Genomic DNA, 17,715 nt, shown 5'->3' with positions numbered 1-17,715 from the left:
TAGTGCAATATAAGTTGAGCCACTGAGTGGTTTACCAACCTTCAAGTAAGGAACTTCAAACATTGATAGTATCGTAAAAATAAATTTTTAAAAATTGTACCACGACCTCAATATATCAGACTAGAACAATAGGTTAAGACCTACTATAAGTCTGCTTTCGGACCCACACTTAAAGGTATTGCTTGAAGTTCAGTCTTTAAACAAAGATACTCTCCATACACACACATTATTGTAACACAGGCTGCATTTAAAAGCCACCAAGAAAGAGTAGATGGGAAAAGGCTATTATAGACCCAGCAGATAAGTAGATGTAATAAATGTGTTGTTGTAGCAAAGTCAAGACATTGCTTCGTACGTCCAACAATGAACCACAAGGCAATAGCCCTGAAAGAAAAAAGTTAATGTGATTAAAAAGAACCAATCAACTAGGTGATTTATAATAAGTGCAATACATAATGGAAGTTACATACCCAGTAAGACTGTTTAAAACAAAAGCTGCTATAACGGCTCTTCCACCAAAGTTGTGTATGTGTATTTCCTACAAGAAAAATATAGCCAAGTTAATGAGGAGTAACAAAAGTAAATATTTACAAGGTGTTTGTATCTTCAATGCCTGATGGTGGATTTAGTCTCGTAAGGCGAGTCACCTCACGATGTGACCCCTCAGCTGAGGCAGCTCGCTTCAGAGATTTTCAGCCAATCACAGTCTTCAAAAGCCCCTAGAGCCTTAGCTGAATACGCCTCAAAGTGAGGAGACTTGCCTCGCAAGGCTAAATACACCATAGCAGATGACACAACGGAACTCCAAATAGCTCAGCATATTTTAACAAGATGAAATTCCAATAGAAAACAGAGTGGTTGTTTTGTTTCCACTTACCTCATATTTAAAAAGAAGATCTAATGAAGAATTTGATCCAGTTAAAACGTTCACCATAGACAACCATAAACCTAAGCAACTGTAAAAAATTGATTGCATAGCCAGAATTTGGGAGATGATTAAGATGGGATCCCAAATCGTACTCCTAAATTGTCCTCGTAGCTTCTTCATTTCTAAAGTCATAAAATGCAAGATACAGCTGGCAGAAAATATGCTATCATGTAACCTACAAGATAATGCAATGCATCACTTGACAGTTGATATGATCATATGAGAGGGTTGCGACTCTTTGACGAAACTGACATACTATTTGACGCAACTCAGGAAAGAGGGAGCAACCCTTTCATGTCATTCATTTTTCATTTTTATAACCAAATATCAAAATACTTCAAGAAACCACAACATAAACAGAAGACAACTGAAAGCTATGTCTGCCAACTTCTGCACGCGTTCCCGTTTTATTAGCATCATGTGATTTTCATCAAAATGACAAATGCATCCAAAGAATAAATTCATCATGACATCATACTTGGTTTCACCGAAACAGTTCCTTGAAATGTTCTTGATTTTCATAATAATCTTTTAAGTAGAAACCTCTCAATTTTCCTTCTCCAGCAGTTTGTCACCCTGTGACGTGCAAATAATCGTGTCGTCTGCCTGCGTGTGTGTGTACTGTGTATGACTCAAAACAGAAAACCCACCTCTTGCATAATACTAGTTTGAAGTTAATTTTGGTGTTTTAGAACCGTAATTCACTATGGCAGCACGAAATTTCTTAAGTATTAGCGAACGCCTTCTCTTTCAAAATTATCGCTCGGCCAACAGGGCTACTAACATGTGAGTAATTCATCCCAAGTGTTGCCTGTAACCTCTTCAAACTCGATTAATTAATTCTAACATAAATTGAGCAGGACAAAAGCTATGAGATATTCCAAGCAAACTTCGAATCCGAAAACAGAAAAAGATAATGAAGATTTGGATCAGCCAGTACAGTTTACTTCAAGTAAAGCATCTAGCTGGAGTTCGTCAGATCCTGATTACGGGAAATATCGCACTAACTGCCCCAAGTATGAATATTTAGTTATTCAAATTAGTCTGGCAACTTTTCTTATATATTTTTGTATTCTGAGAGAGGAGAGTGATTGGGATGTGGGTTTGTATGATCCCATTTATGGGAAAGTCCCTGATTTGGAATTAGTTGTCTTAAGACAAAAGAAAAAGACTGCAGATGCAGGAGGACCTCATTTCTCTGATGAAGATAGTCGCAGGCTTGAAGAGTTAGAGGAAGAACATGGTTTACGCAAACAATAATAATGTTACTTTATCAGAACGTTTGAAATGTATGTAAGTTCAATGTAGTACTAATTGTAATTTAAGATGTAAATAAACCCTATGAGACAAGATAAAATTATTTGTTTTGACTTAGACTCAAGTCACTGGGTTGGATTTATTAGGTGGATTTTCAGACCAAGACAACATGAACTTAAAACTAACTTAAGAGGCTTATTAGGTAACGCAAATACTGTCATTATTAAACTATTCAAATACTATTGAAATCAAACAACATTTGAAAGTCATCTATGACTAGATACTGAGTTTGAGAACATGATGGAAAATCACAGAGGGGTAAATCCCTTCCTTGACAAAGTGAGTTTCAGATTTTGCATCTTGACTCTTAAGGTGGCCCCAATGAAACCTGGAACCCATTGGCCATCATTCCAGATTTTGCTGTTATTGATGCAGCCCAAGTTTCCCTAAATGTAATTTGGAAGTTTAGTATGCAATAAACACATTTTCACAAATTAGGAACATGTTTGAGTGACCATATACGGGTTTACTCATAAATGATGGGTACTGATGGGTTCCTCATAGAAGCACTCTGATGCCCACAAAATTTGTGAAAATGTGTTTATTGCATTATTCAACTTCCAATTTACATTTAGCAAACTTGGGCTGCATCAATAACAGCAAAATCTGAAATGATGGGTGATGGGTTCCAGGTTTCATTGGAGGGCCACCTGAAATTTGTTAATGAAAAACGAAATTGTAATTTTCAGAGTTGAAACCTATGGAGAGAGTGGTATGACATATTCTCTTCTAGCACCATCAGGTGTTGATGGATATATATAGAACAACATAAGTTGCACAAAAGATAGAAAACAGCCTAAACTGTTTGGTACCTGAAAACAAATAAAAAGATGTGAGCAAACTTGTATGCCAATAATTTTTAATAGGGAAGTGTCCATAAAAAATAGATGTTGCAAAACAGAAGAGATGATATCATTGTATGCATCAATATGTACCGTGATGAAAGGATCATTCAGTATAAAACCATAAAGAAGCCACTGAGCAGATACAAGAAATGACGCAGCTATCATTGGAAATGGTAGGCACTCCACACTTCTGTACCGAATAACATGCATCTGAAAAAAAAAAAAAGTCATGAGAGAAGAGAAAATTTGTCTCTTTACATATTTACTGAAGTTTACTAACCAACTTTGTCATAGGTGCTGCAAAAAATGCAATTGTGACAGCACTTGCAATAAGGCCGACATAAAATTTAGCTACATCAATATTGTCTTCCAAGTAGTAGGTATAGAACAACACCATTAACAAACAAAGTAATGCAGGGGTTAGCTGTTTTATAATCCCCACCTACAAGACAAACAAAAATAAAAGACAAGCTAAATGTCAAAACAAAATTTAAATCTTTCTAACTTATATTTTAAAATTACTACTTTGACCTATCACTTTTGATTTACCTTAGATTTAGAATGAAAAATGTAGATTGATAAATATGAAAAGTGAAGAAAGGCTCCAACAGTATTCACTAGAGTAATTGTTGGATCCTCAATTAAAGTGCCATATCGTAACCATAGGGAACAACTGTGAGAAAGTGAGTACTGTAGTATTTGGATATAGAAATTCAATGTCAATAACAAAGCAACAATAAAAAGACCACAACTTACGATAACAATCCTGTAATGAAGGGTGCATATGAGTCATCCCCTACTGTTTTCCTCTTTAATATTTTATTTGCAGTAAACCTGAAATGATAAACAACGTTTATGACAGATGAACTAACCCCATGAAGCATATGTGAGCACAGAGGGTTGAATGGCATTTTTCGGAAATTACACTCTACTCAGAGATTTTCTCAGAGTTGTTTCGAAAATGGGAATGCCATATATTTCGTTTGGATTTGCTTTTTAGCTCTGAAACAAAGGTTGAAAGAACCTCAAATGAGCTAAGGCCTAAACCAGAAATACGTACATGCCAGTCATAAATAATAAGACTGTGCTTAAAGAAGCACATGATGCTAGAGACTCCTTTAACGCCTCCAATGACATTTTGTGAAGGTTTCTTTCAATGTAACTTAATCTGCGTTACTTAAAATGATGTGGAAGTAATCCAAAACATCGGCAGACGACGGCCAACGGCCGACATACGACAGCCGACCCGATTGCCGATCAACCGGTTGACAGAGACAGACACCTTCTTGGGCGGGAAATTCAAATTACAGTTCGCCTTACGGCCTGTTTCCTTGGGAGTGCAGCGCCTGACTTACTTCTTGAAGAGACCAACAAGGCGAAGCCTCCCTCTCTATTCATCTTTTTTGAAAAGGAAATCTGGATCATGTAATTCGCTTTCAAGTCAATACAGATGAGTTACACCCTCCTTTTTATTTTTCCTCGACCGGCTCGCCTGAGTGGTGTGCAACCCATCTCTCGTAAACCGTGCGTCCTTGCTTTTCAAAAATTAAATCATGTATTGCCGCCTTTACATCCTCTTCTCGGAGTTAGGTGAGGGAAGGATTGGTGATGATCTGTCAAGATCTAGGCGGTGCGGTTAGTTTTCATAGGGTGGTTTGTTTCACAATAAAAGGTCTTAGTTGCGAAGTAAAATATTTTTTATTAAGAATTTTATAAATTTATGTAGGGTATATTTCACCATTCTTCGAAAACCAAGCACAACTGTCGGGTACAGTTACAGCACCGAGAGCATACCATGTTGTGACAAACTTTAACAAGTTAAACATGTGCAGTACATTTTAACTACACAGACAGGTTGGTAGCCTATCTTACAAGATCTGTGGACACAAATACAACCATTTCAGAACAAATATCAATGTACATAAAAGTCTTAATCACATTTCATTTATCATTCATCATGTACAATGTAGGAATTCCCACAAAATCTAAAACTAATTAACTTCTTTGATACACCATAAGGCTACTTCTGCAAGGAACACACCAGGTACAAAGCCATGTGCAAACTGCCATGTGCACATTTCTTCTAAAGCAGTGTTGCTTTCCCAAATCTTGCACATATTGGCAAAGTACACACTATACAGAACCATATGGATCTCCATTTCTGGGAAAAGCTGTACACATACACATTCACCAACCACGAACTAACTTTATATTTAGTTAAATAACAACAGAGTTTGATCAATGCCAATTTGCTCTTTACTACCTAAAACAACTACAAGATATAACATGAAAAGGAGATTTGAAGATTTTAAACCCATTAATAAATAGAGACAAAAAAAGAGACTACTTTAGTTAAACTTACATCATGTGGCACTCTAACAAACAGATGTAAAAGGCCTGGAATGGTTTAAACTTACCAATGAAGAATGGCAACAAGTCTTGAGGGGGAAAGCTACCAAAAGGGCTCACATTTAATTGGACCTTATGCCCCATGGCCACAAAATCTTTGCAACAAAGATGCATTAATTACAGTATTTAAAAATGGTATACCTTGTTATACATTCACCAATATATACATATTCTTCGAAAATCAGTAACTACAATACACAAAACATATGAATATTATCAAAATAAATATGTAATAAATACAAAATGAGCAAGACTAAAAATCATCAGTTCGACTGAACAATAAAGAAATGTAGAGAACTCTAAGGCCCATCCATGCCACATCAGAATTTAAAATGGAAAGGATTAAAAATTTCCTGGAGGGTTGTATGGAAAACATCTCATGCTGCAAATTGTTAAGAGAGGTTTAATTTCTTTCCAAGTCTGAAAAATAGAATGCAGCAATAGACTGACGGGCCAATACTACAGGGGTCAAGATGGACCCTTTGGCAAGAAATAAAAGGTCAAAAACCTTTGACACAGTCCAGGCATCCTGTTTAGGACGGTATAACGCAAACCTCTCTTTACCAAAATTGCAAATTTACCTACGCTTAGTTCACAAACACTAATCTAAATCTACTGTTAAATTAACTTGGCCTATGACAGATGGTCATCTCATAAAGCCAGCTTTAATTTAGGCCATCTTGCCAGACAATAATGAGAATACACACTACCGAACATACAGTTAATTTAATTTGTAGACTGATATCAAGGGGCAAATTACAGTTTATAGTGTTAACTTTAATACAATATTTAGAGTAAAAAAAGAATTTTTTAGAAGCAAACCAAGTCTTTGATAAAAATTAAGATCTCAACTAATAAAATCAACTAAAATATTGCATTTCCTCGGAATACTTCAGTGACAGCTCCAATTAGAAGTCTCTTTAAAACATCAAAACAGGTTCGGCAGGAACAATTACTGGACGGTTCTCGGTCTCTGAAATTTCACCTAAATTCACCAAGCAAAAAAACACAAATTCAGCAAAACAATCCCATATATTTGGGAAGAAAGAAAACAAAAGAGAAAATTTTGCCATTTTGCCCCCCAAAATTGAAAAGTAGTACATCTAATAATAGTAATACAATCATAACAATAATAATAAAGAGGGTAAATATAATTTATATAATCATATTCAGTAAAACTACAAAAAGTAAACATGTAAAGTTTGTGCAAAGTACACAAAGTTTTCCATTGTACCAATGACACGGCGCATCCTTCTCCTGTTTTATGAAAGGAATTTGAATTGATTCCTAAGCATCCATATCAGTTCAGTACTGAACATAAGAATAATACAGGATCAGACAGGAATATTATTAATCAGGTTTACTGATGTTGAACAACTTTAAAAGAAATTAAAAATCTACATATGTACTGTACTGTACATATTTAAAGGTTTTGCAAGGAAAGAAGTGAATTGCCGTGCACAAATTCAAAAATGTCATGACTTTAACAACATAATTATAATATCACAAAAATATGAACCAACAAAACTCCACACTATAATCCTCCATGACATGTATCAGTCTTATTCACAATCTTTGCCACCCCTGCAGAACAAATTGCATTCTGTGTTTTGATACACTATCTTTAGAATGAACATAAGGGTTCCACACTTTTAACACACACCCAGTTGTTGAGGAGTACTAAATAAAAAGTAAAAATTACTAACAGATCAACTTTAGAGTTACTTTGTCACTCTCAGACAAATTCATAGAAGGAAATAAATCACAGCAATGGATGAAACATCTAAGAAGCCACAAAACAGACTCGGAAAAGGACGGAAAACCAAAACAATTAACACAAACAGAATCCCTGCTTATGGGGATTCCTGGTGACAATACAGAATTAAAACCAGCACCATTAGTGAAATTCTTATTTATGACTTGCACACTATAAGAATGAGTAATTATACTGGTTTCAATGGCTATCATCTACACTGGTAAAGAATTGGAAGTAGGGAAACTAGCTCCAAGTGGAACATATACTCACAACTTAGAAATGTGAATATAGATGTACTAACAACTGAGTCAAAAAATCACATTATTTTTAGTTACGTATAAAGTCTTTTCTTCACATTTATCTCATGTTTTTAAAGGTTCTAATTTGGAAAATACATGGAATAAAAGAGGGATTATACCAGCTAACAATATCACACTCTCGAAAACACATCAAATTCACCAATTTAGTGAACATTGCTGCTGACCGGCAGAGTCTCATTCACACAAGCCTTGCTCCCTTTCAAGCCATCTTCACCATCCAATAAAGACGCTTCACCTTTAACTTGTTCTACTGATCTCCTCTTACAAGGTGCTACTAAAACAAAAGTAGTATTTGCAGCTGGTAAATCTAACTTTAGGCGGTCTCTTGTATGTCGTAGTTCACCAAGTCCATGAGATGGAGAGGACGGGGAGAGTGGTGAGGTGGGTGAAAGTTCAGATAAAGGGGAATCACTTCCACTATCAACTTGCAGTTCTTGATTAGAGGGTATAGAATGGTAAATACTGGAGTCTTCGCTACTCTTGCTACTTCCATTTGCAGTAACCATGGGAGTCGAAGACGAATTCGAGTCTCCACTCTGCTGCTGATTAAATGAACCCTCTGAAGCAGTTATCATATTGGTGTCACTACTATCACTATCTGAGAAGTCTTCGGTATGCCGCCAATTTTGATTCTCAGAGTTTGTTGGCAGCCCACTCTTCACTGAATTATGATCCATTGGGCCATCAACTACATCGCCATCATCAACACTGCTAACAGTTAAATCTCGCCCAGGGAAAAACTCACTGCCTCCTGATGGACCTGCTTCTCCCAAAGTGTGGAACGGTTGTGCAGAACTACTTATGAAAAATTCTCCATCCTCAGATAACATGGCTGTAAATGTAAAAACTTCCAGTTAGATAAGAACTTAGCTTTTTCAAACAACACATATTTTAAGACAACACTTACTAGAACCAAAGCCATAATCAGCACTGCTTAACTTGTAAAACTCATAAAGTTTTTGAGATGCAGAAGGTGAAGCAGACAACTGCTCATCTTTTGTGTCATCCTGACAAGATGTCTCAGCCATGCCCTCATTAACAGCTAAATCCCAATCTGAACAAAATTAATGATATCACACTAAAGTCATGGTCAAAATGTAGGTTATAGAGAAAAATTGCTGGATTAATTCTTACCATGCATGTTGTAGGTACTATTTTCCAAATCCCATGTGCGTCGACGACTTGGTGAATCGGCAAATTCAGATCCATCAGAATCACTGAGCTCACGAGGGTACTCATAAACGCAGTGATACCGCTGCCTCTTAAAGCTTACATTTTTCTTATGTTCCTAGAATTGAAAGGAACAAATCAGGGCACTTTTCTCTGTTGTCTATAAAAATAACTTTCAACAATTTGCTTTCAGTTTCTGCAATGAGTTTTGGCCAACAAACAGTAGTAGATATAGCAGTGACAAGCCTATACTTGACAGTTTGCTACTTACAACTGTATTGTTGACTTCCTAATTGCAGCACAAACAGACAAAACCATTTTTCACTACAGAAAAATTCATTTACTTAGGTAAAAGAGAGAATACGTACCACTTTCTTCTCTGGACTACGCAAAGCTGAGCGACTAGGAGTTGCCTGACTGTCCCACGCAGACGGTACGAATTCAGTATCATCCTCAGAGTCTGATGTGCAGCTGCTAGATCCACTATTGTCTTCATCTTCCTCCTCTTCCATTATTGATGACATTGGAAATTCAGTTGTATTTTGGTTGTAAGTCTGCAACAGAAAACATGTATTAGATATAAACCATGCAAATATCTTCCACCTAATCATACCCCAAAACAGGGCAATTTGCCTTCAGGACATCCTTGTAAATAAATGAAATAAAAATAATACAAAAATTCATTATTTTGTTTCAATATAACTTATACCCCTCCACCCCTTCCCCCCAAAAAAGGACAGAAAAAAGATTAAACAATTCAAAGAATGTATATGATATGCTAAAAAAATAAAAACAAACACTTTTTCATCATGCTAGCTTTCCTGGTAAATTACAGTACAAACTGACCTGTTGATCAGGAGCACTACTGAGAGCAGAATCAGGCACAGCATTTACAGCCTTAACAGAGGATTCTCTCTCACCATCCTACACCAACACCAAAAGTATTAGTTAAGCAGAAACGGGAAAAGTCAAAAACAATTAGAAACCATCAACCAATTACAAGACCAAAGAAAGAAGAAATAGATGCCAGATGCAAAACATTTTCAAGCCCAAGAGCCTGTTGACATTTTAGATTAGTACTTTGTGATGCTCTCTCTCTCATTGGGGATAGTAGTGATTGTGAAAGTGGAAAATTTTAGCTTAGGAAGTTGGATTCACACAGATAAAAAAGAGATTTAACTTACCTTCCAGATGAACTCTCCACTAGATGATGATGCAGTTTCGGACTCACATCCATCAGAACCTGACTCCCAATCAGGTGTGAAATGGTCATGATCCTCATACACATCATCGGCTGACATGAAAGACGTTGACATCAAATGACTTTCAGCTTCAGTTGAATCATTTTCTTTGAATATAGGTGACAAGATTGCACGAGGTGACTCCTGCAAAATTAGAACATACCACAGATTGATTTTTCAAGTACTTTATAGGTAGTTCATTTTCAAATTAGTGGATAATCCTACTTACAGGACTTTCATTGAACGCCAAGGTTCCAGGAATTAGTGTTTCATCACTGGGAGTTAGAGGAGCAATAATGGAGCTCACTACAATGTGACCTAGTCCAGGAAAGTTGTTTCTCTCCGTGACATCAGCGTCACTAAATGCTAAAGTTTGTAAGGGCTCATGCATCTCTAAACGAGATTGTTTCAAATTCTTATTTTCAAACTCCAAATCTTCAATTATTTTTGAAGTTGAACTTTGGGAGCCATTTGCAGTACATGGTACACAGTGTGTTGTTTTTTCTGTACTGATGAGATGAGACTTTTCAAGAAAGTCTTCATTGTTGAAGGCTAGTGTCTGAACAGTGGAAGAACACTTACTTTTAATTGTATTTTTTGCCATTTCCTTTAAAGATTGAGGGGATGAACTTGATACAGAACTGCTAAACTTTGCCTCTTCCATAATGAATAGTTTTAAATCCTTTTTAATATCACTACTGGTCAAAGGATCTGATGATGCCAGAACCACATGATCCTCAGTGGCACATGTTTTCGAATCACCAGAGTTAGGAGGGAGAGGTCCAGCAATTACTGAATGAGAGCTAACGCTAACAGAAGATTCACTGTCTTCTGTTGAATGAGTTGCTTCTGTTGATTCCACAGCATCGTCTTCTTTAATAAGAGTTTTATCTGAGGCTGGCGGCAAAATACCCATTGATGCATCCGGCTCAATTATAATTGACTCTACTTCAGAAGACCTCCTGTCAGGACTGTCTGCAGATGGGCCACTGGATGAAGGCACAGTACTGATAATTGTACCAAAGCCCGAGTCACACATTTGTGCTGAAGTCCACTGGGTTTCACCAGCAAGACTGTCTGGTGTCATAACTTCACTAAGTGCAAGTCCTACAGCAGAATCTTCAGTTCTTTCGCTGAAAGATTTTTCGCATGTAATACTATCAGGTGTCATTGAATTATTATCATCTTCAAATTCTATGTCAACTGAACTTTGTGGTAATGTGGCCAATGTTAATGGTCTGTTTCCCAAGTAAAGATCCGAGCGCATTCTTTCAACATTGTTTAGTTTGCTCTCAGGCAACTGATAGCTTCCAGCGACACTTAAGAAGTCAGGGACAAAGTCATCATGGATTGAGTCATCGCACTCATCATTACCAAATGAGAACTTGCCTGTGGGTTTTGGACTCTCCAGAAGAGTAGCTTCATTAGTTTCGGTGTTTACAATCAAAACATCATCATCATCATTTTCATCACCATCATCATTCATGCATAAGTCAATAGAACAAGGTACTTCGTTGAGGCTGCTGGGACTATTGAATTTCAGGTCAAGTGGAAGGGCATCGTGTTCACTTATTTCATCAAAATCTCCACAATCTCCACAGTCATCACTAAGATCACCATCAACTTCTGCAGGGCATTCACTTTCCATATGGCGTACGTCACCATCTCCTTGGTTGCTTGGGCTTCGATCAACGGCAAAAACTGGGCTTAACTGTTCTGAACAGGATGAGCTATTGCAACCACCCAATGGGGAAAAGCTTTCAGAGCAGAGACTTTCCCTTTCTTCTAGAATAGGAGATAAAGGTGCAGGGTAAGTTTTATAATGGATCATAATATTAGTCCTTTCTCTAGACGGTGAATCATCTGAATCTAATTCATCAGAATTATCTTCTTCATCTGAAAGTTGTGGCTGATGTTCTTCGCGTTGCATCTGTGCACAAGGAAGTTTTTCTCGTAACTCATTTCTGATAGCATTTACAAATTCTTCATCAAGATTGAATGAAAAATAGCTACTATCATTTCCACTAATAGGTTCAGCATGAGTTTCTTCATTAACCTGAGGAGGATGTAGGTACCACCCACTACTCTGTGGTATGGGGGAAAGAGCTGGGCTTGTTCCAAAGAAATCAACAGAGGATTCCACATCTACAGAAAGTGGTTCATGCATTTGATCACACCTGAGCAAGTCATCTAGTCGATGACAGGGATCTCTTGATTGATTAATTTCAGCTTCTCTCAACTCTCTTTGCTTTTCAACATCTGTTAATGTTACAGAAAATGACTCATCAACAGCTTCACAATCAGACTCCACACCTTTGTTACTGGTAGGTGAGTCCTGTCTAGCAAAGACTCCTTTGGAGAAAGCTTCCTCCAACTCTGCCTCTATGTCTTCTAAGTTGTATTTCTCATCGCAAGCATCTTCACAACTTTCACTCAAACTTCCTTTATCACGAAAACCTGAATCACTACTTCTCTCATCATCAGGTGTCAGATTTTTAGCAACACCCAAACCAAAATCATCATCATCTTCAAGTATTTCTCCATTAGCATCTTCTTTTGAGTCAAAAGTTTTAGAAAAGAGTGGTATAACGGGCTTGAAACCTTTGTCAGTCAATTCTCCATCTAAGCTTGAACTTGTGTAACAGCCTGTTTCCAAAACTTCAACAAAGTTGCCATTAGGAGTGCCATCAACACTGGTCGGAAAAATGTCAAATGCTGAGTTTTGTAAATCAAAACGTTTGTCATCTGACACAAAATCACGGTCACTTAGGTTACAACATGGCAGATCAGGATCAAATTTAGGTGTATTACCTCCACTCATTTTGATCTCAGGCACAGCAAATTGGTTCTGAGAAAATGAGTCTTTCAAATTCTGATAGACTTTTTCAGAGTCTTCACTAACTATTTTAATGTCACTGATAATGTTATCTTCCAGACAACCAGTGACATCAGGATATTCTTTGGTAACACTACTCACTGAATCAATATCACTATTTGTCAAGTCATTAGGGGTGTTACGGCCAGAAGTAATCGGAGTTGCTGCAATGACATTGACACTAGGAACCACTAGAGAGGCAGGATCTAGCACTTTATTAGTTGATACGGCGCAAGCAGAAACTTGAGATTCAAGTCCTATTTCAGCCTCTTTTCCATCTCCAGATTCAGATGCATCTCCTTGAGGTTGATGTCCATTAAAGGCAGGAAATTCAGAGAGCTTCACATCTAAATGAGGTACAGGGCTCCCTACAGTCAACTTTTCAGGGAGACTTCTCTCAAAGCTGCTTCCTAAAATGTCACTTGAGGCACTGGGGGCATTAGAGTCACTCCCTTGTGATTCTGACTCCAATTTTTGGAAACTTACATCAGAGAAAGAGGGATAATCACAGTTTTCTGGTTGCATAGCATGATCTAGGAATTTGTCCCATGTTTCTATGGAATTTTCCTCTAGATCCATTTCATTTGTAGTATCATAATTTAGAGTTTTCATCACAGGAAATGCTGTTTTCAATCCTTTGAAGTAGTCTAAAGTGGAGTCTTCAAAGGGACCCAGAATAACACATGACGAACTTTCATTTTTTGTCTCAATATCATCTGGAGTGGGAGATGGTGGTCTATTTGCTGGAGAACAGACAATTGAATCACTTTTCTCAGATTCAATGAGGCTTAGTGACTGAGAGCAAAGTAAACTGGAATCCATGTCAAATGTGTCAATATCTGAGTGTCGTATTGAATTAGACTCTCTGGAGATTGGAGTGCTGGCAATTAAGAATTTCTCTCCACTAATACTATTACAGTGCCCATTAATATTCGAGATTTCTTCCTTTCCTTCTTTAAGACTACCCTCCTTGCTTGGTTCACGATCTTCAGAGTAATTCAAGATAGTTTCTAATGGATGACTAGTTACAGATGTGATTCCTGAGGAGGCAAAATAAGCATCACCATTCAAGGGAGTCTCTAGTTTCTCCTTGGATTCTCCATTTTCTGATGAGGTGTTAGATTCTTCAGTTTTAAAATTGTTTTGTTCCTCATCCAACTTGGTATTGAGAGCAACACTGAGTGTGGCCCTACTGCCGTCATTTTTCATCATTTTGTTTTCCGAGGCCAGCTTGGCTAAAAAATGACTCTGGTCTAAGGGAAATTGAGCCTGAGGCACATTATCATGAGCATCATTGCTACTCATGCTAATACATGATAAAGAAACATCTGGAATAGCCTCCAATTTGGAACCATCGCGCAAGGATTCCTGAAGTTTCTTTATTGTTTCCTGAAATTCTTCTCCAAGAACTGCTTGATGTATGTTTCCTTCACTACCATAAGTTATAGATGAGGAAGACTGAAGAGGTTTTCTAAGTGAGGAAAAAAAAGATGTTCAAGCAGGTTTCAAGAAAAAATGATAAAGTAATGGTAAAGTTGACGGGAATAGATTAATACTTCAGACTATACCTGTTAAATGAGCGTCTTCCGGCACCATTCTTCCTAAATGTTGATCCACATGAGTCCAGATCCAGAGTTGTATCGGAATCACTCCCATCACTATAATCTATGTGTGTCAAAACCATCAAATCTGCCACACTCCTTGACTTTTCTTTCACCTGAAGAAACAACAAATTTGAATGATTCTTTTTGTAAGTTTTTTAAGCAATAAAGTCAACAGTGTAAATTTTAGTGGCCTCTACCTTCTCAGAAAATTCTCCCCTCTCAATGCGTATCCTCCATGTTTCGTCTTCAGTGTCTGAGCCTGATGACTCCAGGCGATGTTGAGAAAGACTGAGGCTCTCATGCCCATGCGAATGCAACAGTCCAATATTGTGACTGTAATTGAAAGCAACACATTATGAGAGGTCCAGATAGATGAAGTGATTTTATTGATTGAACTAATTCAAACCTAATAAAAGACGATGCAGCTGCTTGACCCAGTCTGAAATCGAGTGTGAACTTCTGATCTTGGCTTGTAAAGATAGTAGACTCAGGTTTGGAGTCTCGAGATGTGATCTGTGATGGACTTGGTTGAGCACTTGAATTCTGTGATGAAGAGGATGTTTTCTCCTGAGCTAAGACTTCATCTAAATCACGTATGGCTTCAGAAATGTTGCGAACAAATCGAACATCTTCTTCTGTGGATGTGTCCATGCCTTTCAACCATGAATCAAAGTCTCCCTCTTCAGCTACAGTTTCTAATTGGAATAAAAGAAAAAACAATTTGAATATGACCAATTCATTTTAAAATAAGGAAGTTTGAAAATAATTGTGAAAGAAAGAGAAATACCTGGAGCCTGTCTGTTTTTAATATCATGAGCACCTTCTTTTGACTCGGGATTATACAACTCATCCACAGATCCACGGAGATTTTGCAGGCTAGGAGATTTAAGAGCAACAAGTGGGGAGGGAATGAAGCCATCCCCAGTGCAGCTACTAGAAACTGATAACTGTGGTGAGTTAGCAGAGGCAGTAGTGCGTGATTTATCTGTTGCAGTATTCAACTCCAGGTGGGGCGCTGTGCTTGCAGAATTATCTTCAAGTGAAGCACATCGTTGTAACAGTACTGATTTTACAGGGGATGTCTGCATACTGGTTGTTCCAACCTGGTTGTCAATTTTAGGAACAGAGTTGGGTTTTGATAGCTCCCACCTTCTTTCAAAATCATCTAGGCTTGTTGTACTATTGTTATTGTTATTTGCACTTGTATGTGCTGGGGAGCTCTTGTGCTGAACCAGATGTTTGAGCATTGCAGCAACTCTCCATAACGGAGGTCGTTTCTCTGCTTCCACCCAACATATTTTCATCAAATGGTATCTGTAACAAATTTAAACATTTTAGGAATTTTTAATGGAAAATCCAAGACAGAAATACATACTTCTTTAACAATACTTACAAATTATGCACATGTGGTTGATTTTCATAAGTTGGAAAGGGCAAGTTGGTTGAACATTTTCCTAGGACTTGCTCGATAACTTCATCATCACTGAGGTTGGTGTAAGGAAGCTTACCAAACTCACATATTTCCCATAAAACAATAGACAAACTCCACACATTTGCACTAGCTGTGACTTCTTTAGTTTCAATAGTAGTATCAGTGCAGTGTAGTGTTTCTGGGGCTACCCATCTAATGGGTATAGCAAGATCACTCACACAGTAGTATTCGTCCTAAATTGAGAGAATAGCGCATCATGAAAAACTATCTATTAGACATACAATTTAAAATGGATAGGACAGCATAGAGATATGTTACCTTGAAAGTTTCAATGTTTGTTCCATAGTCCCCTACTTTCACTGTTAAGTCTGAAGACACTAAACAGTTTCTAGCAGCAAGATCACTGCAAGAAAAAAAAATGATCAAAACCACATCTTTTACAGTACATGCGACATAATGAGAGAAATTCAAATACTTACGTGTGAACAAACCCATTTTCTACCATGTGGTGCAGTCCAGCTGCTACTCCACAGGCCATCTCAAGGAGTACTCCTTGCTCACAGAATTTTTCGGCATTTGTTCGGTTTTCCGCTAGAAATGTCTTCAGCGTTCCCTGTTTAATTTTGAAAATTGTCAAATTTTTTGTACTAATACATGAAAGCAACATAAGTTGAGTAGATATAAACACCAGTGACTTACAGATGAGCAATCTTCTAGAAGAAGAAGAAATGGATGAGTTTCCAAGCATCTTCCAATAAGACGAAGAACATTAGGATGCTTCAAAGTTTTGTAAGGTTTCGCCTCATGAAGAAAGTAGGACTGATCAGTAGGAGTAGCATCTTCATGAAGTATTTTAACAATGACTTTTGATGTGGCATGTCCAGGAATTATTTCTTTGGCCTTTCCTTCCACCACCTACAAAGTTCAATTTATCAACAAGGGGTCACCATAAATACTTAAGAGATCAAGATAAGGTTTGTTTAACTTACCCTGCCAAACCATCCTCGTCCCAGTTCACGAAGGTACTGTAGTTGTTGGCGTGGAAAATTTTCAACTGAACCTTCTTTATGAAAAAAATTAAAAACAGGTATTAAAAAAAACAGTTTCACAACATAAATTGTTATATTATTAGATTGTTTTTTGTTGCTTAAAAAAACAAAACAAAAAAAACTTACCAAACCAATCATGAACTGATAGGCCATGGTGAAGTGTGTTTCCAAATGCAGCAGGCTTGCGGCGTGCGGCAGCAGCTGCAGCTGCCACCACATGGATATCAGGCAGCGGTTCAAATTGAACAACAGATGATCGATCCCCTGGTTGATTGAGTGTGGTGCCCAATGGTGGAAACAATGTTAACTCAGACGCTGCTCGGTGAGAATGTCCACTACCATGCGGAGCAGCAGATTCAAGGTTGTTTTGGGATGAAACACTATCAGTAAATTCCTGCAACAAATAGTTTTCAAAAACATTAATTAGTATAAAAGCATAAACAATAACGTTTAAAAATAGAGGTGAACAACATAGAATGATTTAAAATGAGTAAAATTGTCATGGAAGGTATACTGAAACGCAAAGTATACTGTAAACAAAAAAAACTAAAAAAAAAAAAAAAAGAGATAAGGCAGACACCCAGCATGTTACAGCAAATGCAAACCAGAAGGTTTTAGAAAACCTGTCAAGGAACACTAAGTATAACTAACTACACAGAGCAAAACAATTCCTAAAGAGTTTCATACACTACTTGTTGCAAAACAGAAAGATTACAAATGATTTGAAATAATAAAAAAAAGAGAGAAGGAAAAGGGGCATGCATTCAGT

General features: G+C 37.3%; 4 protein-coding genes across 7 annotated transcripts in view; 1 reads left to right on the top strand and 3 right to left on the bottom strand.

The window, feature by feature from the left end:
* LOC113205938 (protein SYS1 homolog) overlaps nucleotides 1-1,327 on the bottom strand; it is a gene marked incomplete in the record, with an annotated part of 2,497 nt that extends 1,170 nt beyond the window's left edge. Inside the window, 4 exon segments of the mRNA XM_026421756.2 lie at nucleotides 1-384; nucleotides 471-538; nucleotides 878-1,103; nucleotides 1,181-1,327. Coding sequence (XP_026277541.1) covers nucleotides 144-384; nucleotides 471-538; nucleotides 878-1,103; nucleotides 1,181-1,182 — 537 coding nt within the window.
* Nucleotides 1,328-1,510: 183 nt separating this feature from the next.
* On the top strand, nucleotides 1,511-2,285 carry LOC113205960 (uncharacterized). The gene is made up of 2 exons (XM_026421803.2): nucleotides 1,511-1,714; nucleotides 1,789-2,285. The coding sequence occupies exons 1-2, from the start codon at nucleotides 1,635-1,637 to the stop codon at nucleotides 2,186-2,188; spliced, it is 480 nt and encodes a 159-aa protein (XP_026277588.1). The 5' UTR covers nucleotides 1,511-1,634; the 3' UTR covers nucleotides 2,189-2,285.
* On the bottom strand, nucleotides 2,286-4,355 carry LOC113205932 (sugar transporter SWEET1). The gene is made up of 6 exons (XM_026421743.2): nucleotides 4,151-4,355; nucleotides 3,847-3,924; nucleotides 3,640-3,763; nucleotides 3,371-3,532; nucleotides 3,181-3,300; nucleotides 2,286-3,057 (listed from the first exon to the last, which is right to left on the bottom strand). The coding sequence occupies exons 1-6, from the start codon at nucleotides 4,225-4,227 to the stop codon at nucleotides 2,944-2,946; spliced, it is 675 nt and encodes a 224-aa protein (XP_026277528.1). The 5' UTR covers nucleotides 4,228-4,355; the 3' UTR covers nucleotides 2,286-2,943.
* A 414-nt stretch (nucleotides 4,356-4,769) lies between these two features.
* LOC113205464 (uncharacterized) overlaps nucleotides 4,770-17,715 on the bottom strand; it is a 62,472-nt gene continuing 49,526 nt past the window's right edge. For 2 of the 4 annotated variants that reach the window (XM_026421134.2, XM_052264163.1), the window contains 18 exons: nucleotides 17,073-17,340; nucleotides 16,887-16,960; nucleotides 16,597-16,812; nucleotides 16,377-16,510; nucleotides 16,216-16,300; nucleotides 15,859-16,130; nucleotides 15,253-15,779; nucleotides 14,872-15,160; nucleotides 14,663-14,798; nucleotides 14,430-14,578; nucleotides 10,216-14,332; nucleotides 9,930-10,130; nucleotides 9,592-9,669; nucleotides 9,114-9,299; nucleotides 9,017-9,034; nucleotides 8,710-8,863; nucleotides 8,483-8,629; nucleotides 4,770-8,407 (listed from right to left, as the gene is read on the bottom strand). In XM_026421134.2, coding sequence (XP_026276919.1) covers nucleotides 7,719-8,407; nucleotides 8,483-8,629; nucleotides 8,710-8,863; nucleotides 9,017-9,034; nucleotides 9,114-9,299; nucleotides 9,592-9,669; nucleotides 9,930-10,130; nucleotides 10,216-14,332; nucleotides 14,430-14,578; nucleotides 14,663-14,798; nucleotides 14,872-15,160; nucleotides 15,253-15,779; nucleotides 15,859-16,130; nucleotides 16,216-16,300; nucleotides 16,377-16,510; nucleotides 16,597-16,812; nucleotides 16,887-16,960; nucleotides 17,073-17,340 — 7,740 coding nt within the window. In that variant the 3' untranslated portion in view covers nucleotides 4,770-7,718. The remainder of the gene's footprint in view (nucleotides 8,408-8,482; nucleotides 8,630-8,709; nucleotides 8,864-9,016; nucleotides 9,035-9,113; nucleotides 9,300-9,591; nucleotides 9,670-9,929; nucleotides 10,131-10,215; nucleotides 14,333-14,429; nucleotides 14,579-14,662; nucleotides 14,799-14,871; nucleotides 15,161-15,252; nucleotides 15,780-15,858; nucleotides 16,131-16,215; nucleotides 16,301-16,376; nucleotides 16,511-16,596; nucleotides 16,813-16,886; nucleotides 16,961-17,072; nucleotides 17,341-17,715) is intronic. The other 2 variants (XM_052264164.1, XM_052264165.1) reach the window with 2 other exon arrangements.

This window comes from Frankliniella occidentalis, unplaced genomic scaffold, assembly GCF_000697945.3.
Source record: "Frankliniella occidentalis isolate FOCC.00 unplaced genomic scaffold, Focc_3.1 Scaffold16, whole genome shotgun sequence".
Classification (NCBI taxonomy): Eukaryota; Metazoa; Arthropoda; class Insecta; order Thysanoptera; family Thripidae; genus Frankliniella; species Frankliniella occidentalis.
This window is presented reverse-complemented; position numbering and strand designations above follow the sequence as displayed.